At 64.9% G+C, this 25976-nt stretch overlaps 5 protein-coding genes across 5 annotated transcripts in view; 1 reads left to right on the top strand and 4 right to left on the bottom strand.

Annotated features, from left to right (window-relative positions):
• The window catches only part of CHLRE_08g373050v5 (uncharacterized protein), a 23861-nt gene extending 19415 nt beyond the window's left edge, over positions 1–4446 (bottom strand). Inside the window, exons 1-9 of the mRNA XM_043065065.1 lie at positions 3849–4446; positions 3481–3681; positions 2974–3043; positions 2403–2504; positions 2054–2148; positions 1633–1735; positions 1199–1378; positions 883–942; positions 353–484 (exon numbers count right to left, since the gene is read on the bottom strand). Of these exons, the coding sequence (XP_042922066.1) occupies positions 353–484; positions 883–942; positions 1199–1378; positions 1633–1735; positions 2054–2148; positions 2403–2504; positions 2974–3043; positions 3481–3681; positions 3849–3985 (1080 nt within the window). The 5' untranslated portion in view covers positions 3986–4446. The remainder of the gene's footprint in view (positions 1–352; positions 485–882; positions 943–1198; positions 1379–1632; positions 1736–2053; positions 2149–2402; positions 2505–2973; positions 3044–3480; positions 3682–3848) is intronic.
• A 1078-nt stretch (positions 4447–5524) lies between these two features.
• CHLRE_08g373000v5 (uncharacterized protein) lies at positions 5525–9616 on the bottom strand. The gene is made up of 3 exons (XM_043065064.1): positions 7641–9616; positions 7126–7422; positions 5525–6395 (listed from the first exon to the last, which is right to left on the bottom strand). Exons 1-3 carry the CDS (start codon positions 9477–9479, stop codon positions 6381–6383), a joined length of 2151 nt encoding a protein of 716 aa, XP_042922065.1. The 5' UTR covers positions 9480–9616; the 3' UTR covers positions 5525–6380.
• A 107-nt stretch (positions 9617–9723) lies between these two features.
• CHLRE_08g372950v5 (uncharacterized protein) lies at positions 9724–14066 on the bottom strand. Its single transcript, XM_001701250.2, has 7 exons — positions 13912–14066; positions 13226–13323; positions 12767–12910; positions 12338–12427; positions 11988–12101; positions 10918–11679; positions 9724–10604 (listed from the first exon to the last, which is right to left on the bottom strand). Exons 1-7 carry the CDS (start codon positions 14015–14017, stop codon positions 10521–10523), a joined length of 1398 nt encoding a protein of 465 aa, XP_001701302.1. The 5' UTR covers positions 14018–14066; the 3' UTR covers positions 9724–10520.
• A 140-nt stretch (positions 14067–14206) lies between these two features.
• Positions 14207–22922, top strand: CHLRE_08g372900v5 (uncharacterized protein). Its single transcript, XM_001701283.2, has 17 exons — positions 14207–14877; positions 15054–16011; positions 16316–16454; positions 16758–16877; positions 17129–17342; positions 17496–17591; positions 17753–17917; positions 18214–18288; positions 18608–18679; positions 19098–19265; positions 19519–19560; positions 19761–19850; positions 20230–20436; positions 20655–20726; positions 21016–21128; positions 21349–21518; positions 21710–22922. Exons 1-17 carry the CDS (start codon positions 14308–14310, stop codon positions 22087–22089), a joined length of 3651 nt encoding a protein of 1216 aa, XP_001701335.1. The 5' UTR covers positions 14207–14307; the 3' UTR covers positions 22090–22922.
• An 18-nt stretch (positions 22923–22940) lies between these two features.
• On the bottom strand, positions 22941–25766 carry CHLRE_08g372850v5 (uncharacterized protein). The gene is made up of 5 exons (XM_001701249.2): positions 25424–25766; positions 25119–25212; positions 24467–24614; positions 24073–24113; positions 22941–23739 (listed from the first exon to the last, which is right to left on the bottom strand). Exons 1-5 carry the CDS (start codon positions 25624–25626, stop codon positions 23542–23544), a joined length of 684 nt encoding a protein of 227 aa, XP_001701301.1. The 5' UTR covers positions 25627–25766; the 3' UTR covers positions 22941–23541.
• Between the last annotated feature and the right edge of the window lie 210 nt (positions 25767–25976).

The following is a 25976-nucleotide window of genomic DNA, read 5'->3' as shown; positions in this document are numbered from 1 at the left end:
CAAGGATGTTTGGAAAAGCGGTACAGGATGCACTGAAAGAGGGTGGGAGGAGGGAGGGGTTGGAAGGGGAGTGGAGGGGAGGGGAGGGGGAGGCGAGAACTGCTACGGCAGCAAGGCCACCACAACCACCACCTCGCCAGCTCTGCCCAACGCAACGAGAGGGGAAGTAGCCATGCCCCTATACACCACTCACACCCGCACGCCCACAACCCACTCTCTCCACTCCACCCCCGCTGCCCCCCCCTCCCCCCCATATCCACTCCCCCCCACACACACACTCCCCCCACCTCCCCACCTCCCCCACCCCACCCCACCCCAACCCGCACACACACACACACGCGCGCGCACTCACGTGCATGTCTGCCAGCAGCTGCACCTCCAGGTGTCGTGACTGCGGCGCCAGCTTCATTGCGAACAGCGGCGAGCCCGGCACCTCGCCCGCCACCTGCTTGAACACGGACCGCACCTCCTCGTCCGAGCTGACCTGCGTGGGGGGTAGAGGTGGTGAAGTGGGTTACAATCAAGATTATTTAAGAAGTGAAGGCGTGGTCAGGTACAGTATTGAGGGGGCTTTACATTCATGATTAGTCAAGAAGGGAAGGCGTAGCCAGGAGGGTTGCAAGGATGGTTGGAAAAGCGGTAGAGGATGCACTGAAGACTGAACACGAAGCCGTTACCAAATGGGGTGGGTCGTGGGAATGTGGAGGATGGGGTGGGGGTTGGTCGGGGCTGTGTTCGCCGTTCCCAATAAGAGGCCAGAGACACGAGGACGCATGGGTGGAGGGTTCAGTGGAGCTGTGGCTGGTGGGATCGGAGTGAGAGCTGGAAGGTAATTCCCCCACCCACCCTCGCTCCCACCCATCCTCGCTCCCGCCCACCCACCTTGCGGATGCCCTTGCCGCCGCCGCCCCACGACGCCTTGAGCATGACCGGGTAGCCGACCTGGTGAGAGGTGGGGTTGAAGAGTTGGTTGAGGGGTGGGTTGAGGGGTGTTGAAACGGCGCTACGGCTTGAGTGTGGTAGGCAGGGATGTGTGATACAGCCCCACCCGCACGCCCGATGCCAACCCAAACACACACGTAAAACACACCCGCCCCGCCCCCCAGTTCGTTTCCCCGTAAACCTCCTACCCGCCCCCTCCCCTCCCTTCCCCTCCCCTCCCCCTCCCGCCCCCGCCCCCTCCCCGCCCCCCCCTCACCTTGCGGCAGGCCGCCGCCGCTGCCTCCACGTCCTCTGTGTCGATGCAGGCGGCGGCGTAGGTGTGGTGCGGGATGGCGCCGCCCGCCGCCCGCACCTCCTCCACGCTCACCTCCACGCCACTGCCGCTCCAGGGCAGGGTGGGCACGCCCGCCGCCTGGGCCAGCAGCGTGGAGCCGATCTGGCCAGACGGGGTGGGGGAAGGAGTGGGAGAGAGGCGGAGGGAGGGGGAGACCGGGAGAGGGAGGGGCGGATGAATGGGGGGGCAAGTGAGAGAGGGGCTAGCTAGCTAGGGGAAGGCGTCGGATACAGCGAGGAAGGGAGAGAGGGAGGGGAAGGCGGCCGACACGGCAAGCAGACTCATACGTGTCAGTCCACCCCCCCACACCACCACACACACACACGCCCGCCCCCCCCCCCAACACACACACACACCTTGTCGCCCAGTGCCGCCATGGGTCCCGCGGGCGGCCCCAGGAACCTGACGCCGTGTGCGGCCAGTGCGGAGGGCAGCTCGGGGTTCTCACTGGCGTGGCCCCTGGGGAGGCGGGGGGAGGAGCGTGCAGGAGGAGCAGGGGCGAGGAACAAAGTTTTAGTACTTGTGCTTTCTGCCACGGACGGTGATGAACAGCCGCGGCATTGCATTGAGTGTAGAGGCCCCCGTGCCACCCTTCCCCCCGTGCCTTCCTTCCCCCCCTGTCCCCATTCCCCCCGCCTCCCCCCCCCCTTGCCTCCCTTTCTCCCGCCCACCCCCCGCTCCGTCCTCCCTCCTTCCTCCTCCCTCCTCCCTCCTCCTCCCTTCCCCCCAATGCCTCCTCCCTCCTCCCTCCTCCCCCCTCCCTCCGCCTCCCCTCACCAGCCGGGCCACACGGCGTCCACGCCCGCCCGCCGCGCGATCTGCACAATGAGCTCCACGTTGGCATAGTTGTTGTTGTTGGTGCCGCCCGGGACCTGTGGGGCAGGGGCGTGGGGGAGGCAGGGGATAATTACTTCACTGCATTGCCTTCTCCAGCCAACCCCCTCCCACACCACACACACACACGCCTCCCCTCCCCCACCACACACACACACACACACCTCCCCTCCCCACAAACGCACACACACACACACACCATCTCCTCCCCCACACACATCTCCTCCCCCGCCCCCATCTCCCGCCCTCCCCCCTCCTCACCCACCTCCCCCAACCCAACTCCCTGCCCCACCTCCACGAACTGGTCTGCCAGGCTGATGTGCTCGGCGTTGATGCGCATGTCGTCGGGTGTGGCCAGAGCCACCAGCGACACCGCGCGGGCGTTACCGAGGGCCTGGAGGGGGAGGCGGGGATGAGGGGGGGGGAGCGGGGTTGCGTAAAGGGGTTAGGAGGGGCGGGTAAGGAGGGGCACGTGTGTGTGAGGGGGTGTGTGAGGATCGGTGGCGGGCATGTGTGAGAGGGTTGGCAGTGCCAGCCGTACACACACAACACGGTCGCACGCTACTCTTCCTTGCCGCCCCCACCCCACCCAGTCCTCCGCCCCCTCCGCCACCTCCTCCCTTTCCGCCCTCCCCCAGTCCTCCGCCCCCTTAGCCCCCTCCTCCGCCTACTCCCTTCTTCCCCACCCCCCCTCCTCCGCCCCCTCTTCCGCCCCCTTCCGCCCCCTCCGCCCTCCCCCTCCCCTCCTCCCTCCCTCCTCCGCCCCCTCCCCTCCTCCCTCCTCCCTTCCACCTCCTCCGCCCCCTCCAGTCTGCCACCCCCTCCGCCCCCTTCCGCCCCCCCCCCCGGGGCCGCCTGCTCACCTGTGACGCCCACGACCTCACCGACCTCATGAACTTGACCGCGGCCAGGCCGTTGTTAGCCACCAGCACACTGCGGGGCAGGGAATTGCAATTAGTACGAACCGTTTGTGTGAAACATAGAACTGCCGACGTCCAGAGGGGACGATAGCGGAGCGGAGGGAGAAGAGGCGGAGGTGGAGGAGGGGAGGGGGAAGGAGGAGGAGGGAGGAGGTGGGGGAGAGGCAGGCTGGTTTGCGGAACTCAGCCCCCCATCGAGTGCCACTCCGTTGTCAGAGCATAGCCCACGCTCTCCTCCTCGCTCTTTTGCGTTGGGTTATTGTTCGGTTTGATTTGGGCTGGTGTCTACACACGGCTTGCAAGGATACCTCCCATGACCCATGGGGCACTGGAAACGCAACTGTAACTGTAACAACGGTTCGGCTAGGGTCTGCAAACGCCCGGCCATCCCAACGACCGCTCCTCTCCCGCCAACGCCCGACCGCCTCTTTCCTCCCCCCCTACACACACCTGTAGATGGGCCGATCCCCGCCCAGCTCCTGCACGTACTGCTCCAGCTGTTTGGACAGGGAGGGGATGCGGCGGGGGGCGCCCGCGCCGCCGCCACCGCCGCCGCCGCCACCGGCCGCCGCCTTGCGCGCCGCCGCCGAGCCCTGGCCGCTGAGTGCGGCGTGGAGGGCGCTGGAGGAGGAGGATCCGGCGCCGAATAGGCTGCGTGGGGGTGGGGGTTTGGGGTTGGGGTTGGGAGGGTGTGTGTGCTCGGGCACGGACCGTGAGGGAAGGGACAGGGGGGCAACGGAGGAGGATGCACCCGTGCCCACACGCCACCAAAGCCCGCCGGCCCGTGCGGGGCTGTCCCCCGGTCAGTTGCTGCGCACCTGTCGCTTTGGGACCCGGTGCGCCCGTGGGCGGCTGCGGCGCCGTTGCCGCCGGGACCGCCGTTGGCGCTGGTTGCGGCTGCCGGCGCGGGGCCGGCGGGCGCGTCCGCTGGCAGCACCTCCACGTCTCCTGCCATGCTGCTCGCGCTGGTGCTGAAGCGGACGAGCTAACTGATGTTGAGGGGGTTGGGCGCGAAGACACCAGCCGCGCCGGTGCTCCACAAGGTTGAAGGGGAAGGGTCAAGTAGGTCTGTAGGACTAGTAGAAGCTAACACGACGTCGCAGCATCATCGGCTGCGGCGGTGTTCGCTGAAACGCTGAGTTGTGGTAGATTGCGCTGTCGTTGGAGCGAAGGCCGCGAGCGCAGCCCGGTCCAAGAAAGCCGGGGCAGTCGCGAATGAAGTTTTGCGTGTAGTCGCGCCGAATGGCTTGAGCAAGTTGCAATGTTTGGAATTGAGTAGATGTGATATAAAAGCGAGTAGAGCCTCGGTCGTCAGATCACTTGCTTTACGCTTCCCGCGCGTCAAGGTCCCGCGGCCGGTTGACACTGCGGGGACGTTGACGAGTCTGAACAATTACTTGGCATCTAAGCAATTAGTGCGTACCCACCAATATTTTGAATTACGTTAAAGAGGTTGCAACTCCATCGCGGCTTGCGCGGCGGGGAGTCCGCGCTCGCTTCGCTGGCTTGGCTGCCACAAGTGGTTCTTGCACTGCGGTTTTGAGCTTGTTACACAGTCAACTGCCTGGCCTAAACCGTCCGTTCGGGCAGTTGTCCCCCGGGTCACCCGCCGACCTGCGCGGCGGACGCCTGCCACGCCCCCCCCCCCCCCCTCGGCCGCGTCCAAGGGCAACCTGGGGAGGAGACGGTGTGGTGCTCCGTGTCATGGCCCCACCTTCTAAGACGCTCTCCAGGAGTGATGTCTTTCCTCGTGCTCCTCTTGCTGATGGGCGGCCCTGGGGGACAAAGGTAGGGTCCGTAACCGAAGTGGCAGCAATAGCTACCCATGTGTTTCCATCATCAGCGCGTGTGTTTGCATGTCGACATGAAGCTGCAGGTGCATCGGCCTTTTGGAGACTTTGCTGAACCGCTGTGGTGGCTCGTGGTGGCTAGGGTTGCTGGGTGCAGGTGGGGTTGAGAGTGCACGGTGTGTCGTGGCTGCGTGCCGCCGCCATGAAGGGGTACGCGCCAAGCAATCCAGTAACGCGTTGCAAATGTGCAATGGACACTACTGGACCAGGATGGAGAGTACTGAACCCCTGTACTGGACTGTTCTCCCAGAATTAGAATGGGCGGGTGACAGCTGAGATGCGCAGCAGGACTGGCCTCCCAACCCCTGCCGCCAACCGAGATGAATGCGACATTACAAGAAGGGACAGCACCCCCGGTTTGTCTTTGGGCGCGCAGCGAAGGCGAAGGCGAGAGGAACGTGGCAGGCCAACCAAGATGCCGCGCGAGACAGACAACCGACCAATCCCCCAAGATGCCCCCCGTCGGCCACTTCCCCAAATTCCCCTCCAGCTCCAACCTTGCGTGCTACCCTGCCACGTTCCTCTCGCCTTCGCCTGCGCTGCGCGCCCAAAGACAAACCGGGGGTTGTGGTCAGGTGTGATTAGAGGGGTGTGCAGCTCCGTCGCCAAGACGCCAACCCATACCCCCGTCTGTCCTGATACGGTAGCTAGCGTCCGTGTAATTCGGCCTGGCTTCTGCCAGAGCCCATCACCAGATTCTGTGTCAGCCTGTTTAGTTCCAACACGATTTTATGTGTTGTCAGTACGGTACGGCAGATAGCGTCCGTGCCTTGCAGCCTCCTCCTGTCCAGTGGCGGCCCGTGTGTCCTTACTTGCACCCGAGGTACGGTACCATATCCCCGGGCGCCACCAGAGCACAAGCAGCCCTACCTGGCTACCCCAGTCAACTGTCAACGCGCCCATCAGCGGGGTAGTCATCCTCACATCCTTACATCATCCTTACATGCTTACATTACTGTACGTCCTAGCTGTCCAGTGTGCATCGGCCGCCCGCACACGCGCCAGCGGTACCGTCTGACCCAGCCACCAATGTCCACCTCGCGGCATCCCTCGCTTGCCGGCAAATGCGCCTTCTGCCGGTCGCACTGCTCGCCTCCCCATGACGTCATCAGCCTGCCATGCCCAATCGACTGCATCTTCCCAACGCTATCAAACCTGCCAACGCCACGCACCGTGCCAATAGCGGTGCGCGTGCAACAGCAACGCGCAGCAGCACCCGCGCTGCGCACCATGACTCTGCTTTGCCCACATCCAAACACACCTCCTGCCCAGCTGCCAGCCTCTGTGTGTCCCATTGCAAAGTGGGGCTAACCCCTCCTGCCGTACTGCACAGAGCTGCGCAGGCGACATAAAGCCTCACGGCCTCACGCGCCCCAGCCACGCGCCAGCACTGCCGCAACACCACCACACCCGTTCAGTACGGTACCTAACTGCTCCTTGACTCTCTATGGCCGCGTCTCGCGTGGCACCCCTGCTCCTCTAGCCCGTCACCGCTCCTCCTCAGGCCCCTAAACCCTACAGGCCGTCACCGCTCCTCCTCAGCATTCACGCCGCCTCCTCCCCCACCGCCCGCACCTCCTCCCCCACCGCCCGCACCTCCTCCCCACCGCCCGCACCTCCTCCCCCACCCCCTGCTTCATCGGCAGTCGCTCCTCCTCCCCCACCCCCTGCTTCATCGGCAGTCGCTCCTCCTCCCCCACCCCCTGCTTCATCGGCAGCCGCTCCTCCTCCCCCCACCCCCTGCTTCATCGGCAGCCGCTCCTCCTCCCCCCACCCCCTGCTTCATCGGCAGCCGCTCCTCCTCCCCCACCCCCTGCTTCATCGGCAGCCGCTCCTCCTCCCCCCACCCCCTGCTTCATCGGCAGTCGCTCCTCCTCCCCCCACCCCCTGCTTCATCGGGAGTCGCTCCTCCTCCCCCACCCCCTGCTTCATCGGCAGTCGCTCCTCCTCCCCCACCCCCTGCTTCATCGGCAGTCGCTCCTCCTCCCCCACCCCCTGCTTCATCGGGAGTCGCTCCTCCTCCCCCCACCCCCTGCTTCATCGGCAGTCGCTCCTCCTCCCCCACCCCCTGCTTCATCGGCAGTCGCTCCTCCTCCCCCACCCCCTGCTTCATCGGCAGCCGCTCCTCCTCCCCCACCCCCTGCTTCATCGGCAGCCGCTCCTCCTCCCCCACCCCCTGCTTCATCGGCAGCCGCTCCTCCTCCCCCACCCCCTGCTTCATCGGCAGCCGCTCCCCCTCCCCCACCCCCTGCTTCATCGGCAGCCGCTCCTCCTGGTGCTTGTGCCGGATCGCCTCATCCATCAGCCAGCTCAGCGCCGCCTTCTTCAACACCAGCTCGGGCAGCTTGCACTCGGCGCACCTACGCTCCAGGTCAGCGCCTACCTCAGCGATGGCGCCGCCGCCAGTTAAGTCCAGCAGCCGCCGCAGCAGCCACGTCGCAGTGGCAAAGTTGCCGGCATGCAGCCCGGCCCACATGGCACCGTGCAGCCGTGCCGCCGGGTCCGTGTCGCCGCCTGTGCCGTCGGTCTGGGCAGCAGCACCCTGATGCGTGTGTGGGGGCCGCGTGAGTTGGTGTGTTAGAGAGCACAAGCGACGTGATCCGCAGCGGCTGCGTATGGCGTGTGTGGTAGAGGCCACAAGGGAGACAGACCGTGGTGTTGCGGCGACGACGTAAGGACACGGCAGCGGGGGACCCGAAACAGATGGTCACCTGCAGCGGGCGCGGTTCACAAACTAGGGAGCCTCCGGTAGTTACTCACCACGCTCGCGCCCGCCGTGCCGCCTCCCGCCACGCCGGCTGGGCCGGCCTGCTCCTGCTCCAGCAGCCCAAACGCCCACTCCAGCGCCTCTACGCTGCCACCCTTAGCCACCGCATCCAGGTCTACAGCCGCGCCCCACCGCTCATGCAGCAGCCGCAGAGTCGACAGGTCCACGCCCGCAGCCGCCGCGCATCTCCACACGCCTGACCATGCGGCCGCGTCGCCCTCCGCCAATGCTCCCGCCATCCACCTCAGCGCCTCGCCGCGACAGGCTTCAGCCGCTGCGGTCGCGTGCGCAATATCAAACACCAAGCCCCGCGCGCGCAGGCACTCCAGCACCGGCACATGCCCCGCCGCCGCCGCCGCCTGCCCCAGCTCGGCGCTCGCCGCCAGCTCCTGCCCCTCCGGCTGATCCAGCAGCCACGTCAGCGCGGCTGCGTTGCCGGCGGCGGCCGCGTGCTTAACGAAGTCCGCAGCGCACAGCAGCGGCAGGCCGCGCGACCGCAGGTGCTGCAGCCTCAGGTGCAAGTCCGGGAAGCTCGCCGCGGCGCGGAAGATCCCTACCTCCGAATCCAAAAGCTGTGCAACCACATGATGTGCCTCAGGCCCCTCCACAATGTCCAATGGATCCTGCTGCAGCGCCCAGTCCACCTTGTCCCTCCAGTCGGGCGTGGGGCTGGCAGCGGCGTAGTACGGCACGGCGAGCTTGCGCACGCGGCGCAATGCAGCTGATGGGGGGCTGTATCGTGCACTCAGCTGCTGCAGTCCGGGTAAGTCGCAGCCCACAGCAGCCCTGACTGGCAGCGCAGCCATCAAGTACTGCTGTGGCCCCGCGATGTCGGCCCAGCGGGTGCACCACGCCACTTGGCCACCCCCCGCCGCGGACAGAGCCATGTCAACAGCGTGCGCCAGCTCGGCTGTCGATCGGGCTGCGGCTTGGGCTGGAGGCTGCTGCTGCTGCTGCTGCTGCACCTGTCCTTCGTCCTGCTCCTCCTCTGCGGCGGCTTCTTCCTCCTCCTCCACCTCCACCTCCTCCTCCACCTCCTCCTCCTGCTCCTCCTCCCCTTCTCCCTCCTGCTCCTCCACCGCCTCCGGTTCCAACCCCTCCAGCTCGTGCCCCTCCCCCAGCCCGCGCGTCATGGCTTCTGCCACCTCCTGCTCGTAAACCCCCTGCATCCAGCTGAGGACCTCCTCGTGACCTCCACGACATGCCATCGCGCACGCCTGGCTTGCAATGTCCACGTGCATGCCCGTGCTTGGAGTCGTCGCCTGCCGCATTGTCGCCAACTCCCGCCAGAACCAGCGGCACACCTCCAGATGCCCCGCCTCCGCGGCAAAGCATAATAGAACTGTGCGGAAGGCAGAAATCTCCCGAGACACGAGCTTCTCGCAGACCGACACGCGGCCGGCAAGAGCCGCCGACGCCGCCGGTTCCTCAAATCCGGTGCAGCCGCCGTGCGCCAGCGCGGCCTCCAGGCTGCCGGCGTCGCCCGAGGACGCCGCCAGGCTCAGCAGCCGGCGCCGCTGCGGCAGCGTGAGGCAGCGCCACGGCTCGGGGCGGCCCCAGTGCGCCACGAAGCCGTGCGAGGGCCAGGGCTGGGAAGCCAACACCAGCCCCGCAACGGCTCTTGGTGGGAAGTTCCGCTGGGTCCATTGAGGCAGCGGCTGCGACAGCCGCACGACGCGGAATTCGCTGAGGCTGCGTGCATAGTGCTGGTTTACAAGCTTGAATGATGTTGCGACTTCGTTTTCGGGCAGGTAGCTCGCTATCGCCCTAATGAGCTCGTTGGGCAAGTCGCCCCAGCGGCTCGCTGAGCCAGAGTCCTTTGAGAGGATCATACAAGTTACATATGTTGAAATGTAGTATGCAACCATAAGATGCGCGCTGTGCCCGTGTCGTGCTGGAAGCGACCAGAAGCGACTCGCTTCCCTCAGTGGTGCCCAATCAAGTTCCCATGTGCTCAGGCCGCCACAATTTAACGCTGTCGCAAATGCCTAGTGGCGGTGACAGCTTGTTCCGGTTTGGCTGTTTACCATACGGTATGGGTACGCTCCTGCAAAGCGCGGCACGGCCGTGACGGGCTGTGCAGTTCGCTTACAAGCCATGGGCAGCGGCGCCCTTATTCCATGGTCAGCGGACGGCCTCATGAAACACATCTTCAACCGTTCCCACACTGAGCCCCAAGCACCTTGCCGCGTGAATACCATCGCCCTCATCAGTGGCAGGGTATCACCGTACAGCTCGCCTGTTGATCCTCCCCATTCCTTCACACAACGGTGAGTACCTGCGTAAGACACAAGAGCGCATCTCCACACGCTCCTGCGATGGCTAGAATCACATACTGTGGCTCGCATTCCCGAATGCATAAGAACCTAACAGCTGCGCTACACCTCTGCAGCACTGAAACTCCCTACACATTTAACGCAGCCTGCCTTTCACACACACGGGCGGCCGAATTCGTACACGCATACAACCAATCCAGCTCCGGCTCAGAACACGCGCACACGAGAAACAACATCAAGCACATGCCGCCAAAACTTAGAGCGCGCCACTGTATGCGTTGGCCCACCCCAAATATACGGCTCTTACGCCACAGCTCCCGGAAACACCATCCTATCCTTGAAGAGCGCGTGCGGCGCCTCTCTTCGTACTCCAAGATTCTGCCTGCACCTACCACCACCCGCGCACAGAGCTCAGCCCCTGGCGGTTCGGCAACCACACCTCAATGCTAGCAGCCCGCACCGGCGCCGGCAGCCCGAGCAGCCACCGTTCCAGAAACCCTGCTGCTTACTCCCAGCACCAGCCGCTATGCCACGACGTACACTGCCCCTGCGCCGCCGTCGCCAGCCGCCGCCGCCGCTGCTGTAGACGCCGGCAGTTTAGTGCTCCTCATCGGGGGTGGCGACGCGGCCGCAGTCCTTGGGCGCAACGCCACCAAAGTTGGGGTTGTAGATCTTGAACACCTATGGGCGCGCACGGAGCCAAGGCAGCGTATGAACAGTGTTCAGCCATTGTGTACAGTGATTTTTTGGGACCTCTTGACTTTCTGCCCTTAACCTTTCCACATGTTCACTAGCGCACCCGCGTGTCGCACACCTCACCAGACCCGCCCCCTGTGCTACCTGTCTTGTTCCCCGCCCCCCTCCTCCGCTCCGTCAGTCCCTCCCCTCGCTCCGGGCGCCTCAATCCCAGCTCCTTGCAGCTCCGTTTACCCCCCAGTTGCGTTCCAACCCCAAGCCCCACGCCCAAGCCCCCAGTGGCCACCCAGCCACCCACCTTGTGCAGCACCTCCTCCACGGCGCGGTCGGGTGTGGAGGCGCCGCTGGTGATGCCGATGGTGACGGGCTTGCCGGGGTTGAGCCAGCCGGTGGTCTCCTTCAGCTCGCCGTGCGCCAGCTTGTGCAGGATAACATTCTTCTCGACGTCAATGCGCGCCGCCGAGTCGACCCAGAACGAGGCCAGGCCCTTGTGCTCGGCGATCTCCTGCAGGTGGCTGGTGTTGGAGCTGTTGAAGCCGCCGACCACGATCATCATGTCGATCTCGGGGTCGGCGACCATCTCGTAGAGCGCGTCCTGGCGCTCCTGCGTGGCGTCGCAGATGGTCTCCATGAGCAGGAAGTGGTCGTTGAGCTTGGCGGGGCCGTACTTGGTCAGCATGGTCTTCTCCAGCATCTTGCCAATCTGCTCAGTCTCGCCCTTGAGCATGGTGGTCTGGTTGGCCAGACCGACGCGGTCCAGCATGGTCTCCGGATCAAACCCGGCCGAGACCGCCTTTGAGAACTTCTGCAGGAACTCCTCGCGGTTGCCGCCCTGCAGGATGTAGTCGCAGACGTACTGCGCCTCCTTGAGGTCCTTGACGATGATGTAGTTGGAGGCGAAGGACGCGGTGGCGATTGTCTCCTCGTGCGAGTACTTGCCGTGGATGACAGACGTGTACTGCTTGCGGGTGTGCGTGTCCACGCTGTTCCACACCTTAGCCACCCAGGGGCAGGTTGTGTCCACCATCTGCACGCCCTTCTCCTTGAAGTCAGTCAGCTCCTGTGCACGGGGTGGGAGAGGCGGGGATGGGGCGCATGTGGTGGGAGGGGGGGAAACGGGAACGCCATGCAAGGGGTGCTAGTGGAGTCAGTCATGCACATGAGCAAGTGGGCTCTGCATGCACACACGCTGGAGCACAGAAGGTGTGTTCCGCAGCCCTGCCCAAGACCGTGCACCATCAGCCACCTGGTGAACCTGTGAACCGAGGCTGGGGAGCTGGGCCCAAAGGCTCTCATGGGGGCACCCCATCCCAACCCTGTCCCTTTCCCGCCAAGGCCCTCCCACACGACACATCTTCACCCGCTCACCTGCACGGTGGCGCCGAAGGCAGGGAAGATGACCACGTCGCCGCCGCCAATCATGGAGTAGTCCTTGCCCTTGCCCTCATCCTCCACAATCTCAATGTTCATCTCCTTCAGGCGCTGTGGGGGAGCAGAAAAAAGAAGCACACGGTGCAAGGTTAGAATCGCGCGTTCCAGTGCCAGTGCTGCGCCTCACGCCCTTCGCCCTGCCCTACCCACTCCACCATGCTCCTGCAGGCCTTTGTGGTCCCCTGTCTGCTCCGCACGTTCCACAAGCTCTCAGCCTCTGCCCCGGTCAACCACCCACCAGCCGCGCCCCAGCCCGTCTGCCTCTTTACTGTAATCTCCCAGCTTACCGAGTTGACCTCGGGGTTGTGGATGATCTCGTTGGTCACGAACACCTTCTTGTCGGGGTGCGCCAGGCGCGCCTCGTAGGCCATGCGCACCTGCAGGCAGCGGGGAGCCGGGCGGGTGGGAGCCGGGGTGGGCGCGTTGGTGGATGGGGCCAGCGAGGTGGGGAGCCCGGGAGGAAGGGGGGATAGGCGGGTGGGTGGCGGCGACGCATGCACACGACGCCATGGGGCGGATGGCGCCTTTTCACATAAAGGGGTAAAAGACGCAGACACACTTTGTGGCGTACTGCCATCCTCATGCACCCGCCTCCGCCTCCTCCCCCTTTTCCGCCTCTTCCCCCCTGGATGTCGGCACTCCCCACTTGTGATTTAACCACTCCGTTCCCCTTGAACGGCTCATCCCCGCCTGTAATCCACCCCCGCTGCACGCACCGCGCGCTCCACGCCCCAGCAGTAGCCGTACGCCTTGGCCAGCTTGACGGTCACGTCGCCCTCCTTCCACAGGTTGTTCTGGGTGCGCATCTGCGCCACCAGGCCGCTGGTGGAGTAGCCCACACCGTGCTCGTCCATCTTGACCTGCAGCAGCGATAGGTATATATAAGTTTTACGGGCGGGGGCGGAAGATGGACAACGCTCTGTTGTGCTGGTATGGCCGGGACACGGTACGCGAGATGGACGAGCGGCTGAGTGCGAGGCGAGGCTGGTTCACGTTCTCGCCGCCTCAGCTTGTCCCAAACCCAACCCCGTGACTCTACTGCTATGTTGGTGCGAGACCCTGGGCAGGCTCATGCTGCCCACTGCCCGCTGCCCCCCCCCTACCAACTGGAACCTGCACGTTAGGCTTAGGCTCGGGCATGTAACACCCCCCCTCTTCTGCAGTGTCCACCGCACCTGGCTGGCGGGGTCGTTGGTGGGCTGGCGCACATAGCGGCCCGTCTGGTTCAGCGAGCGGCGCAGCGTGCGGCCATCGGGACCGACCTGCTTGGTCTCTGCGCGGCGCGGAAATACATGGTGTGTTGCCATTAGGCCCGGATGGGGGGCGTACGTACACCATGGTGGTGTGGGCAGAGAGCGAATCCAGTGTGCGCACGGCTCCGGACCGTCCGGAGCCGCGCCAGCACGCAGGTTCGCTGGGGCCCGGAGCACAGGGTCAGGGGCCAACAACAAGACTTGCATGCTCACCAAGAATCCTTGCCCGGCCCAACACACTACATGGAGGCACCTTTCGCAAGACGGGCCTGCCGCGAGATACACTCAGCCCTCCGGGACGTCTATGCATGCATCCCGCATTTCTGTTCAGCCTGCTGGTGCCCAGCTGCTAGGCCGTGACATGTGCACAGTTTCCAAATCAAGCGGACCTAAGAAACAACCAGACCCGCCTCAGCGCGGACGCTCCGCTCGAACAGGCGTAGTCTACGCTTCGCGCTTCTTGCCGCGGGCATCGCCCGGGAGCGCCCAGGATTCACGCTAAGTCGATGCTATTGAATTTTGGCCAGTAATTCGAGCGACCAAGAAGAGCCTCGCACAGTGCGATGGCAGACTTGCCCGAGTCTTCCCCGGGCCCTCCGACCACTTACCCGCAGCGACGGCGTGAACCACAGGCACGAGCACACGGGAGATCCGCGAAGGGCGCTCCGCGCGGGCCTTGAAACCCGAGGCCTGGCGATTGGCAAAGACCTGCATCTTTGTTTGCGCTAGCCTAGCTGTGTGGAAGCAGTAGCAAGCGGTATGCAAAGACAAAGTACAAGAGGGTCACTGCGCTGTAGATTAGTGAGGGAGCAGTAGAATGGAACTCGCGCCCCATCGCACAGCCCACTTCGGAAGGGCGCTGCGAATGCTCGCTTTGTTGCTTTAATACAGCTTCTGTAAATACGTAAACCTGAACCTTTCTGTCTTCGAGCATGGAACCACGGAGCTGTCACTGTCGTTGACAATGAACGTTCTTTGACCAGTGCTCGGATGACCTAGCGCAAATGAGCGAGTTGACAGCGGCGGAGGCATCCGCCAGGGACTCGCTGGACCTGGAGGCGGAGGTCAGCGTCAGCTGCGTGGGACGGGGCTTCGTGAGCATCGCCCAGGTGCCGGACCTGCACCGCCTCACCAACCTGCGCCGGCTCTGCCTGCACGGCAACAACATTGCGCACATAGATGGCCTCACGGGCCTCACCGCGCTCGTGGACCTCAACCTCTCGTCCAACGCCGTGTCGGCCATCGACGCCGGCGCGCTGCGCGGCCTCACCCGCCTCACATCGCTTAACCTCGCCAGCAATCGGCTGCAAACCGTGACCGGCCTGGACGGCCTCTCCAACCTGGAGACCCTCAACCTCTCCTTTAACTACATCACCAGCATAGCGGGGCTGGCGGCGCTGGCGGGGCCGCTGTGCAAGCTGAAGAACCTCAACCTGAAGCAGAACCAGCTGCACAACCTGCAAGCCTTCTCGGTGCTGGTGGGCTGCATGGGGCTGCGCTGGCTGCAGGTGGCCGGCAACCCAGTCTGCAGCCTGCCCAACTACGCGCAGGCGCTCGCGTCCGTGCTGTCACAGGTAGGCGAGGGCACGTGGAAGCGCGTACCGACCAGGGCCTAGGCGCCATCTTGAGGAGCACTGGAACTCGGGTAGGCATTGTGTGGCCGCATCACGCGCTTCATCCTAAGCCAACAGCGCGCTGAACAAGCCCCTTTTGCATCAACATTTTGCGGCCAAACCGTTGTACGGGGCAGGTGACGCAGCTGGACTCCGTGAGCTCGGCGGAGGCTCTGGCCGCGCCCTACGACGTGGCTGCTGCACAGCAGTTCGCGGCCATGCGGCTGCACAGCTTCGACCCCGCCTCGGCGCTGGGCGGGCCCGGGATGGCGCCGCCGGCAGCGGTGGTGGCAGCGGCAGCGGCACAAGAAGCGCAGGGCGCAGGGGCGGGGCCGGGGCCGGGATCCGCAGGAGCGGCGGCGGCGGCCCAGCCGGGGAGCCGGCAGCCGCACCACCCGCACGCACGCGCCCAGTCACAGCACCAGCAGCACCAGGGGCAACAGCAGTACAACCAGCAGCAGCATCAGCAGCAGTGGGGACCGCCGGGGCGGCAGCAGCCGGGAAACCGGCAGGCAGGGCCGGCGGGCGCGGGGCAAGGTGGCGGGCCGCCGCCTGGGTGGCAGCAGCAGCACCAGGGGGGACAGCAACGGATGGCTGTGCCGCCGGACCCCGGGCAACAGGGGCAACAGGGGCAACACGGGGGGCATGGGGACCAGGCAGGGGGGTACCCGCCTGCGGCACGCTGGCCGCAGCACTCGGCGCCAGGCGGCGGCAGCGCGCCTCCTTACACGTCCGGGGCACAACAGCAGCAACAACTACAACAACAGCAGCACCAGCACCAGCAGTATCAACACCAGCAGCACCAGTACCAGCAGCAGCACCACCAGCAAATGCAACCAGACACGCGCCCGGCGTCCGACCAGCAGGCAGGAGCGGGAGGCGAGCCAGGGGCAGGTGCAGGGGCTGGGTCATCCGGGCTGTGGGCAGGGCCAGCGGCAGGGCACCCGCCGCCGCCGCCGCCGCAGCCGCCGCCGCGTGTGGTCAACGTGGTGGTGTGCGAGGCGGCTGTGCAGACGGCGGAGGGCCAGACGCCGCTGGTGCGGAGGCTGCAGGGCGAGGCGGAGCAGCTGCGCAAGCAGCTGGCAGACATGACGGGTGGGCACTGGGGTTGGGGTGCGGGCGGGGTGTTGGGGAATCGGGGCAGGCACATTGTGTTGATGTAGCGTGGAGGGAATGGTGACAGACCAGCAGGCGTGGAGGTGACAGGCGACTGAGTCGGGCTGTGCTCGAGCGAGCGGGCGCTTTTACGGTATGCCGTGCACCAGGCATCAAGAGGCCTGTCAACACATGCCTGTTGAACTACGTCCGCTGTTGCCAGGACCTCCTGCGATGACACACACGCGCACACACGCACACACACACCCATCCCACATCCGCCTCCCCCTCCGCCGTCATACAGGGGAGCTGCAGCGGCGCAACGGCTCGGAGGAGGCGCTGCGGGCGGGCATGGCGGCGGCGGTAGCGGCGGCGCAGGAGGAGGCGCACCGCAAGGTGGAGGACGGATTCAGGGAGGCCTCGCACGCCGTGTCCAAGGCGCTGTGAGTGGGGTGGGGGTTAAATCTGGACCACTCCCGTAAGGGAACAGCAGCGCGGCAAGGAGAAGCTGCAGCCGCATGTGGGGTGGGGGCTTGGGGTATTTGGACTGGCGGCGGCAAAGTTGGGGTGGTGAGGCTGGGGCGGTCAGGCTGGGGCGGTGGGGTTCAGTCAGCAGCGTGGCCGGGCTTGGGCTACGCATGGGGCAAGGGGTCTCATGGGAGTTTGATGTGTTCACGCCTGCGTCAGTGCAAATGGTGATTGTTTCGCCCCTTGGCTGTTCCGCTGCTGCGGCCCCCGCGCTGCAGTCAGGAGCTGGAGTCTGCGCGCAAGGCCGCGGCGGAGGCGGGGCAGCGCGCGGCGGCGCACGCGCGCGGCGAGGAGGAGCTCCGCGGTCGGTGTGTGGCGCTGGAGCAGGACGTGGCCAGGTGCCTGGGGAGGGACTGGGGGACTGGGGACTGGAGACTGGTCAGCGCGAGGAGGGACCTGGTTTGCCAAAGGCCGCAACGGTGCACATCCAAGCAAGCCATGCGTCATTCGCGGGTACAGGGTCCATTTGTGGCCTTCCCACACTACTGCGCGCCGTACGTTTGTGGTTTATGGAATGCAGCAAATGCGGCCAGTAAATGCGGCCAGTGTACCGTATGTGAAGCTCGCCCATTGACATCCTCGCGTGCAGGCTTCGTGATGAGGCCGCGCGGCTAGATCAGCAGTTGCAGGACCAGCAGCGGTCCGCGGCGGCGGCCCTGGAGGAGGAGCGGCGGCGGGTGGGCGCGCTGGAGGCGGCGGCGCGGGAGGCCGCAGCCGGGAGAGAGGCGGCGGCGGCGGTGCAAGCCGCGGCGGCGGCGGAGCTGGCGGTGGCGAGAGCCGCGGCGCAGGCTGCAGAGGCCAAGGTGGGGTTCTAGCAATAAGCTCCCAGCTGCCATAAAATCCACGTACGAGGTCAAGAAAATGTGACCTGGCCGTGTCCAATTCAGACCAACTCGTCTCACTTTATTCTATAACTTCACTTTTATCTATAACTCGCTGTGTGTGTTGTGCGCCAGGTGGGCAGCCTGGAGGCGGCGCTGCAGCAGAGCAGCAGTGTGGCGGTGTCCATGACGGCGCAGATCGCCACCACCATGGCCGACGCAAATGCACAGGTGCGGGGTGTTGTGCTATGACTACTTCTCGGCTGCGGTGGCGGCTTCGGCTGCAGCTGCGGTTGCGGCCGCGGCAAGCGGGCGGGCAGGGGGGCACCGGTAACCTTGAACAAGCTTGCGCAAACTACAGCAAACTTGAGCAAAGCTGATACTGTGTGCAGATCGACATGCTCAAATCGCGGCTGGCGGCGGCGGAGCAGCAGCTGTCCGAGCACCAGCGCCGAGACGCCGAGTCGCGGGCCGAGATCAACCAGCTCACCGCGGCGCTGACGGCGGCACGTGCGCAGCACGAGCGGGAGCTGGAGGCGGCGGCGCGGGCACACCAGGTGGGGCTGGTGTGTGTGTGTGTGAGCGGGGGTGCAGTTGATCCCAGTTCCAAGTGGGGCAGATGGGGGCTAGCGTAAGCAGGTCGAGCCGTTTGCATTCATGGGGTGTTGAGCTGGAACCGGCGCGAGGCGAAGGGATGGCGCTGCTGGGTCTTTGTGCAGCGCGCCCAGTCCACACACATGCCCAGAGCACGGGCGCTCGATGGGCGCTCGAGTCACTTCGCAATCGGGCCGCGTATTATTGTAGAGTGTGTCAGAGAGCGTTAGGGAATGCGTGTTTGCATGTGTGTTTGCAGGATGCGCTGAGTGCTGCGGTGGAGAAGGAGCGCGCCGCCGCTGAGGAGAGGGGCAAGGCGGCTGCCGCGCTGCAGGTGCGTGGCCTGCGGGGCGTGTGTACACACACACATACACACCTACACTGCGTCGGTGGTGGTGCCTGCTCGGGCACGGCGTCGGCTGTCGTTCTGACTGCATTGACTGGGGCGGCCAGCGCCCACATCCCAGCTGCTCATCAGCCAACCAGCGTGACGTCTTGCAACGCCGTCGTGTACATCTGCCGGCACGGGCTGTGTTGCAATTGCCGTTCTTATGGGCATGCGCGCGCACACACACACACACACACACACACATGCACATGCACACACACGCACACCTCTCCCCTGTGCTTTGCACACACGCACATGCTCACAGGCCCAGACGGAGCGCGGCGGGCTGCAGGAGCAGGCGGCGTTCCTCAAGGCGCAGCTGCAGTTCGTGCTCAAGGTGGTGGTGGGGGGGGGGGGGAGGGGGATAAATACCAGCCCAAACGAAACCAAAACCAGAACGAGAATTACAGGGGGGGTCACAGTCTTGATGGGCTCAGAAGTGAAGTTGTAGCCATGGGGAATTGTAGTTACCAGCCCAAGCTAAACTGAACCCAATGCAAAAGAGCGAGGGGAGTGGAAGAGCGTACGCACTGCGCAGGTGGGGTTTGTTGGCTGTGTGTGTACACGTGCGCGCGGCCACGCTGCCACAGCACGTGCCGGGCGTACGCTAGGCCAAAGACCATGAACACGCGACAGCAACCGGCCGTAGGTGCCACGGACGGTAGTAAGCTGAGTAGACCATACACAACCACATCTTAACATGGCGACCTTGAATGTCATCGTCACGCAATAGATACTGTAATGCCATGTCACAGGAGAGCGACAAGGAGCAGGCGGTGGCGGCGCAGGCGCTGCGGGCGGCGCAGGCGGAGGCGGCGGAGCTGAGGGGGGCGCTGGCGGCGGCGGCGGCCAAGTCGCGCGAGGCGGAGGGCCTGGTGACGGACTTCACGGGGGTGGTGCAGCAGCAGAAGGCGGCCATTCAGGTGGGGAGAAACGCGGGGTCCTGGAGTGGTATGGGTGGACTGAGGCACGTGGGGGGCGGGATCGGTACTCGGGCTGCACGTGTATTGTGTTAATGTTGGCGTTCAGTTGCTTCAGGCGCCTGCGCGCTTCCAAAAAGCGCCAAGTGTCATGGGCTTGGGAGAGGGCGATGCGATGCGAGTACTGCCACCACCTGATGCGACTTTGACGGAATGCACACAATGGTAATATCATTCTTGTGGCATCATTGCACAGGCGCTGCAGCGAGACAAGGAGGCGCTTGCGGCACGGCTGAAGGTGCGTGCTTGTGTGTTAGAACCCCACGAGAATTGGTAAATGCAAAACGTGCATACAATGCACGTTTGGTGTGTGTGCCACGGTGGTGTGCTCCGCCTGCCTCTCCATCCGCCGCCTCTGACCACCTGCTCTGCTGCCTCCGCACCGCCGTGCCGCCGTGCCCGACCCGCTACTGCTGCCGTTGCTGCTGCCGCCTCCAGGCGTGCGGCCCCGAGGCCTACGACGCGCTGGCAGCTGAGAACCTGGGGCTCAAGCGGGCGGTGGCGGAGCGCGACATGTACCGCGAGCAGGTGGGGGAGGGGGGAGGTAGCGGGGGGGGGGGAGGAGGTGGGAGGCGGGAAGGAGCGGGTGGGAAGGCAGGAAGGAGGGCCGGTGGGCAGGAGGGTGGGAAGGCATGTATGAAGGGAAGCGGGTGGTGCTGGGGGCTTGTGTGTTGCGGCTCGTGATGAAGACAAAGGTGGGAGCGGGAGTGGAGCAGGAAGGGCGGGGGCATGTAGGCGATGTTGTTCACTGGCGGGCCTTGGAGCCAACCGGGTGGGTGCATTTGGTGGTGCCGCTGCCGCCGTGTGCCTCTGTGTGCCGCTGTGCCGCTACGCATGCGGTGTGTGCAACAAGGCGAAATGGTGGTTGCCCAGAAATGGCCCGACCGCCCACTACACCAACCCACAGGCGGACGACATGCGGCGGCGCTGGCAGGAGGCGGAGCGGCGGGTCACGGAGCTGCAGGTGTCGGGCTCCCGCGCGGCGGAGGAGCTGGCCTCCCGCCTTCGCAGCGTGGAAGCGGCGGCGGCGGCGGCGCGGGAGGAGGCGGCGCGGGGCGAGGCGGCGGCGGACAGGCTGCGGCAGGAACTGGCGGCGGCGCAGGACGCAGTCAAGGTGGGGAGAGGGGGGCGGTGGAGACGGTAGCGGAGGCGGCGCACTCGCTCGCTCTCGCACCATTCATGCAAACCCCCGGGCTGCGGCCCGTGCGCTTCTGACACGCAGGAATGGAGCTCATGACGCACGCGTACACACACCCTCCTTCCCCACCCAAATGGAATTCAACACACACACAGCACACACGAACACACATCCCCACTCGTGCGCCTGCGCAGATCAAGGTGGCCATGCTGGACAGCGCCCACGACACCATCCAGTCGCTCAAGGCCGAGCTGGGGGACCTGCAGGTGACGAGCGAGTGCAGAAGGGGGGGGGGAGAGGAGCAGCCGGAACTAGGGTTTGCCTCAGTCAGCGTGCGGGTGGCTGCTGTTTGAGCCATGTCAGCGATGTTGCTCCACCTGCCAGCCGGGCAGGCAATCACTCTGAACACCGCAGCAACACCATAAAGCGCATTACCGCAACCCTCGCATTCGCCCACCCCCCCACCCCCGCTTCGGCAACCTCTTCACGCTGTTGTGCACCGCTGCTGTCCCGGTAACACTCGCCCGGAAACCGCCTCTTGCGCCCCTACCCCAGGCGGAGGCGGATGAGTCCCGGCGCGCGGCGGAGGAGGCGGAGGCGGCGCTGGCGCGGGAGCAGCAGCAGCGCGAGGAGGACGAGGCGGGACTGGGCGAGCGGGCGCAGCTCAGGTGCGTGTGGGGTGGGGTTGGGGGGTGGCCCTGAGCCCTAGGCCGTGTCCCCTTTGTGAGGGCGCCCGTGCTCTGGGCTCTGGGCTATGTCAGCACGGACGGCATGGGCCTTAGCGGTGTGTTTCCTGCTGATGACGGCTAGCGCCTGAAGGTTGCGTTGAAAACCGAAACGAAAGACCGTTGTGTGTGTGTGTGTCGGCGCCGCATGCCGCCACCGCAGGCAGGAGCTGCAGGCGGCGGAGGCGGCGGCCGCCGGGGCGCGGGCGGCGGCGGCGGAGGCGGCGGGTCGCGCCAAGGAGCTGGAGGCACGGCTGCGCGCGGCCAATGAGGCGGTGGCGGACAAGGACCGCATGATCAAATACGTGGAGGAGGAGGTCGACCGGGTGAAGGGTGAGCAGTGCGGGGGGCGGCGGCGCTGCTGGTGGGGCGTGGCGTGGGTATGGTGCAGGGATATGCTGCGCATCTCCCGTCTCCGCGGCACTCACTGCCCTGTGCGCGGCACTGCTTGACACGCGGCACACACGCGACACCAGCACGCCCCAACCGCCGTCCTGCTCCCCATCGCCCTCGCATCACCACAGGCCTCTTCGAGAAGCGCGAGCAGCGGATCCGGGAGGAGCGAGACGCTGCGCGTGCCGACGCCGCCACGGCGGCGGAGGCGGCCGCCGCCGCCGAGGCACGCGCCGCCGAGGCGGCGGTCCGACACGACCGCCTAGCTCGGGAGCTGGAGCACGCGCGGGGGCAGTTGGAGGACGCGGCGGTGCAGCTGACGGAGGCGCGGCGGGCCGCGGCGGAGGCGGGCGAGGCGGCGGCGGCGCGGGGCGCGGAGGCGGCGCGGCTGGCGGCGCGGGTGGGCGAGGTGGAGGGCGAGATGCGGGCGCTGCTGGAGGCGGTGGAGCGGCAGAAGGCGAGCAGCGTGGTGAAGATGCGACAGCTGGCCTCGCTGCTGCAGGACCTCTGATTAGCAAGAGCACAAGGAAACAGCGCAGAGACAGTGTATGCGATGCAGCAACGCGACCTCTCAGCGCTGTGTGGCACTGGGAGGAAGCCGGGCTGTGTGCGGTAGGGTACGGCGCTATGGTTTCAGATGCGATGGATGACGTGTCGATGTGGAAAGGTACGATAAGGGAGCGGGTGCTGCGAGGGCAGCGGCGGTACGGTGCGTGCGTGGCGGCACTTGACGGTCAGGCATATTGTAAGCTGCGGCCGACGCCGGGGTGCGAGAAGGAATCAGTGGCGATGCGTGTCGTATGGCGCCAGGGTGCCCAGAGGCGGCAGACTATTCATGGTGTGACTCACGGAACTGCATTTCATTCTCCCTTTTGTGCTGACTGTTAGACGAGCTCGGATGTATGACCAGTTGACGCTACTATAGGACGGGGCGCGTGTTCACGTTACTACCGTAGGACGGGGCTGGGGCCATTGAAATCACTGAGTCTGAAGCGGTGGCTGCTGGACACACTTGGACGCCAACGTGGGCTTGGACATGCGTGCCCTTCACCTTGGACGCCTGTGGGTTTCGCCACTGCCGAGTGCACCTGTTGGGTGACCTTGTGACCTTGGACACTCTACTGAAAGACGTGTACGGGCGGCGGCCCCGTGGCCTTGGTTGCCCTACGCGCACAACACCTGTTGCTGGGTTTAAGTCCGGAAACGCTCTGCAGCAGATGACGCCGACGCGCCAACTGCCCATCGCCCTGTTGGCGCCGACGACAAGCACAGGGCATGAATGACACGTGGCATCTTGGCCCTGGATGATATCAGGCCTATCCGGCTGTCAGGATCGAGTGATGGGGAGCGCAAATGCACTGACAGTGCGGTAAGTTACAAGTTCCTTGTGCCTCGCCGTCAGCACCATGAGGCCACGAGGCATCCGTGAACCCATATGGTCACATGACAAATGCCTGACGCCAGATGCCCTGGCGTGCCCCATTGTCGTGTTCACCTCCTGCCCCGTGCACCCCTCCAGCAGTCCAGCACTCGCGCACGCGCGCGCACGCCTTTCCCTCGCTCTCTCGCAGTCTCGCTCTCACTCTCAGACACGCACTTTGCGCTCCGTTTCGCTCTCTGCCCTCTCTGTTACTCTCAGACCCGTATGTCAGCGCCAAAGCGCGGTCGCTGCGCCGTGCTCCACCCCCACCCCTACCCCAGCCTCAGCTCCCCACCTCCTTACTCAGCCCGCCAGCTCAGCCCCACCGCAGCACCATGCACGCCCCCCACCCCACACACACCACCCGCCACACCGCCTGTCACACTTCCAGGCCGCTCACAACATCGTGCCTACCCACAGCACAACACACACACACACACACACACACACACACACACACACACACACACACACACACACACACATACGCATGCATACACACGCCACTCGCCACCGTATGAAGTCGCCACCATCACGCCTGGCTCACAACTCGTCCACCAGCACGCCGTCCGCCGGCTTGAACTCGCTGATGCCGCTGGGGTCGTGCACGATCCACGTCCAGGGCTTCTCCACGTCCAGCAGGATGTTGAGCTGCTCCACCGTCTCCATGATCTTGGCCGCGGTGTCAGGCGGCATGGAGTTGCGCGTGCTGCTCACGTAGTTGCCCAGGTTGAAGATGGCCTGCAGGGTGGGGTGGGGCGGGAGGCGGGGCGGGCAGAGTGGAGTGAGGGGAGGCGGGGTGCGGGGGGAGGCAGGGGGGGATGTGGGAGACGTGGAGTGGGGAGGTGAGTGGGTGGGGAGTGGGGAGGGGAACACCCAAACTGGAGGAGCAGAGCATGAGCAGAGAAAAGGCGGTTGTGTGCCCGAGCCCAACGAGCAAGTTCCATCACGGGGTAAGGGGTGAGCAGGCGTTGGGAGGAAATAGAGGCAGGGGTGTGTAAATGATGTAGGCAGCACGCCCGCAGGTGCAGCAGGCGGGCCCCGACTCAGCCAGCAACCTGCCCGGCCACTGACCTGCGCGATGTGGTTGTAGATGGAGTCAATGTGCTTCTTGCCTGCGAGCGGGAAGAGGACGGACATTGTGATGAGGGGCCGGGACGCAGGGAATCAGACGACGGGAAGTGGCCGGCATACTGAAGCTTCCAGGGCGGCCCCACAGTCCCTTGGCCCACCACAGGTTTTACATCCCCGCAGTCCGCCCTACGTAATTTCCTCCCTCCCCTGTTTCCCTCTTCCTCTGCTGCCCACACGCCGACCACCACTTCTTTCATCCCTCTGCCCCAAGCCGCCAAAGCTCAGGTAGCGGTTGCAACCGTCGTTGCCCCCGTGTAACCAACCAACCAACCAACCACCTACTGTCATACCATCCACCAGACCAACTAACTATCAGCCACCAGGCCGGCCTCACCATCAACGGAGATCTCAAACTCCAGCTCGGGGATCTCGACGCGCGCGTGCGGCGACTTGAGGCACACGCGCCACAGGTCCTGACGGTTCTGGATGGTCAGCGTCATGCGCACCGGCTTCCACTCGCTCTGCGGCGGCTCCGGCGTAATCTGCGTGAATGTGGGCGTCGGGAAGGTTTGGAGGTGTAGGGTTGGCAGCGTGCGCATGCGGCGCCTGAACCCGCGCTGATTCGAACACATCGATTGGGCCGGCGTATCGAACACTCCACCGAAGGCCGGACCTACGATGCGCCCCGCAAGCAATCCCAGATGGCAGAATCTTCAAGTGCTCGGGCCAGATGGCCACTGCTCAGAGGCCTTGCCTGGCCATCGTGCAACCTTCACTGCCCCTGAGTGAGCCCGGTACAGGCTGATATCGCGTGGGCCCCCCGACCCATGCCCGCAGCCCAATGCCGGCCTTGCACCAGGCCATGGCCAGTCCGTTGAAAGCAGTGGCTTCACTGCTAGCCCATGTTGCAAACAAGGCTGTCACACGTTGACCATTACACACACATATGCACACACGCACACACATACCGGTACGTACGCCGCCTGTGTCGACCCTTTCCCTTTTGCCTTCCTGACACACACGCCACCGCTTGCTCACCCACCCACCTGGAAGTACCAACGGCCCTCCTGCTCGCGCTTCACCACGCGCGGCAGTTTATCCAGGAAGTCCGCAAAGGTGCCGCCCAGCGCGTCCTCAAACCTGTGACACATCAACGAAGCCGCATGTCGCATGGTCGCGGGCTGATGTCCGGCGACACACAGTTGCTTGGCAACCCGTCTTCAGCAAGGTGGCACGCGAAACCCTGCGGCCTGGACACCTTCCCCTGGGCCACCCCGGCTTGCAGGAGTGCCTTCCTGCTACCCCCATCGCCACTGGGATTGCTGATACTGCGATGCGTATTAGCGCTCACTCGTCCATATCCTCATAGCCCAGGTCCTCGCGAAGCGCATTCGCGATTCCGGCCACGGGCAGCCATTCAATGCCGCTTGGCCCATCGTCGTTGACCGTGAACATCTGCCAGATGTTCTCTAGCTCTGTCACCAGGCGGTCCATTTCCTGGTGCGAGAGGTCGATTTTGACGGCCTCAAGAGACCCTGGTGCTAGCGGCGCCATTTTGATTGATATAGTTGATATGCAGGCGTTGGTAGTATCAATGAGTTACTCAACGGCAATGTAGACACGAGCGCGTTGGTCGATTGATTTGTCCTTTTGCGGCGCGCAGTCGTGCGTCTCGCGTAGTCGCCTTTGGTGACTTGATTGTTTGTATGTTATAAAGTACTTCACAACTGCGGTGGCCCATGCATTCGCAATTGGTCAATCGCGCAGTCACCGCCGGCTGCAAGCGTGTCATCAGCGGTCGGCGTGCGCGCTGGAACGTTCCAGGGCAAAGTTCTAGGGCGTGCAGTGTTGGTGCCACGGAGGGAAGCATAACCGACTTGTCCGCGTCGTGGTGTCAACTTGCC

The sequence above is a fragment of the Chlamydomonas reinhardtii genome, chromosome 8 (assembly GCF_000002595.2).
Source record: "Chlamydomonas reinhardtii strain CC-503 cw92 mt+ chromosome 8, whole genome shotgun sequence".
NCBI lineage: Eukaryota > Viridiplantae > Chlorophyta > Chlorophyceae > Chlamydomonadales > Chlamydomonadaceae > Chlamydomonas > Chlamydomonas reinhardtii.
This window is presented reverse-complemented; position numbering and strand designations above follow the sequence as displayed.

What these genes read in the sequence shown, in the direction of transcription:
- CHLRE_08g373000v5 (XM_043065064.1), bottom strand. Translation starts at nt 9,479, where the DNA reads ATGATCCTCTCAAAGGACTCTGGCTCAGCGAGCCGCTGGGGCGACTTG. An exon ending in GCACGGCGGGCGCGAGCGTG is followed by an intron (nt 7,423 to 7,640) that starts GTGAGTAACTAC and finishes CACACGCATCAG; the next exon opens with GGTGCTGCTGCCCAGACCGA.
- CHLRE_08g372950v5 (XM_001701250.2), bottom strand. Translation starts at nt 14,017, where the DNA reads ATGCAGGTCTTTGCCAATCGCCAGGCCTCGGGTTTCAAGGCCCGCGCG. An exon ending in CCAACGACCCCGCCAGCCAG is followed by an intron (nt 12,911 to 13,225) that starts GTGCGGTGGACA and finishes TCGCTGCTGCAG; the next exon opens with GTCAAGATGGACGAGCACGG. An exon ending in TGGAGGAGGTGCTGCACAAG is followed by an intron (nt 10,605 to 10,917) that starts GTGGGTGGCTGG and finishes GCGCGCCCATAG; the next exon opens with GTGTTCAAGATCTACAACCC.
- CHLRE_08g372900v5 (XM_001701283.2), top strand. Translation starts at nt 14,308, where the DNA reads ATGAGCGAGTTGACAGCGGCGGAGGCATCCGCCAGGGACTCGCTGGAC. An exon ending in CCGAGCTGGGGGACCTGCAG is followed by an intron (nt 20,727 to 21,015) that starts GTGACGAGCGAG and finishes CCCCTACCCCAG; the next exon opens with GCGGAGGCGGATGAGTCCCG. An exon ending in GGCGAGCGGGCGCAGCTCAG is followed by an intron (nt 21,129 to 21,348) that starts GTGCGTGTGGGG and finishes CCGCCACCGCAG; the next exon opens with GCAGGAGCTGCAGGCGGCGG.
- CHLRE_08g372850v5 (XM_001701249.2), bottom strand. Translation starts at nt 25,626, where the DNA reads ATGGCGCCGCTAGCACCAGGGTCTCTTGAGGCCGTCAAAATCGACCTC. An exon ending in AGGGCCGTTGGTACTTCCAG is followed by an intron (nt 24,615 to 25,118) that starts GTGGGTGGGTGA and finishes ACATTCACGCAG; the next exon opens with ATTACGCCGGAGCCGCCGCA. An exon ending in GTTTGAGATCTCCGTTGATG is followed by an intron (nt 24,114 to 24,466) that starts GTGAGGCCGGCC and finishes TCCCGCTCGCAG; the next exon opens with GCAAGAAGCACATTGACTCC.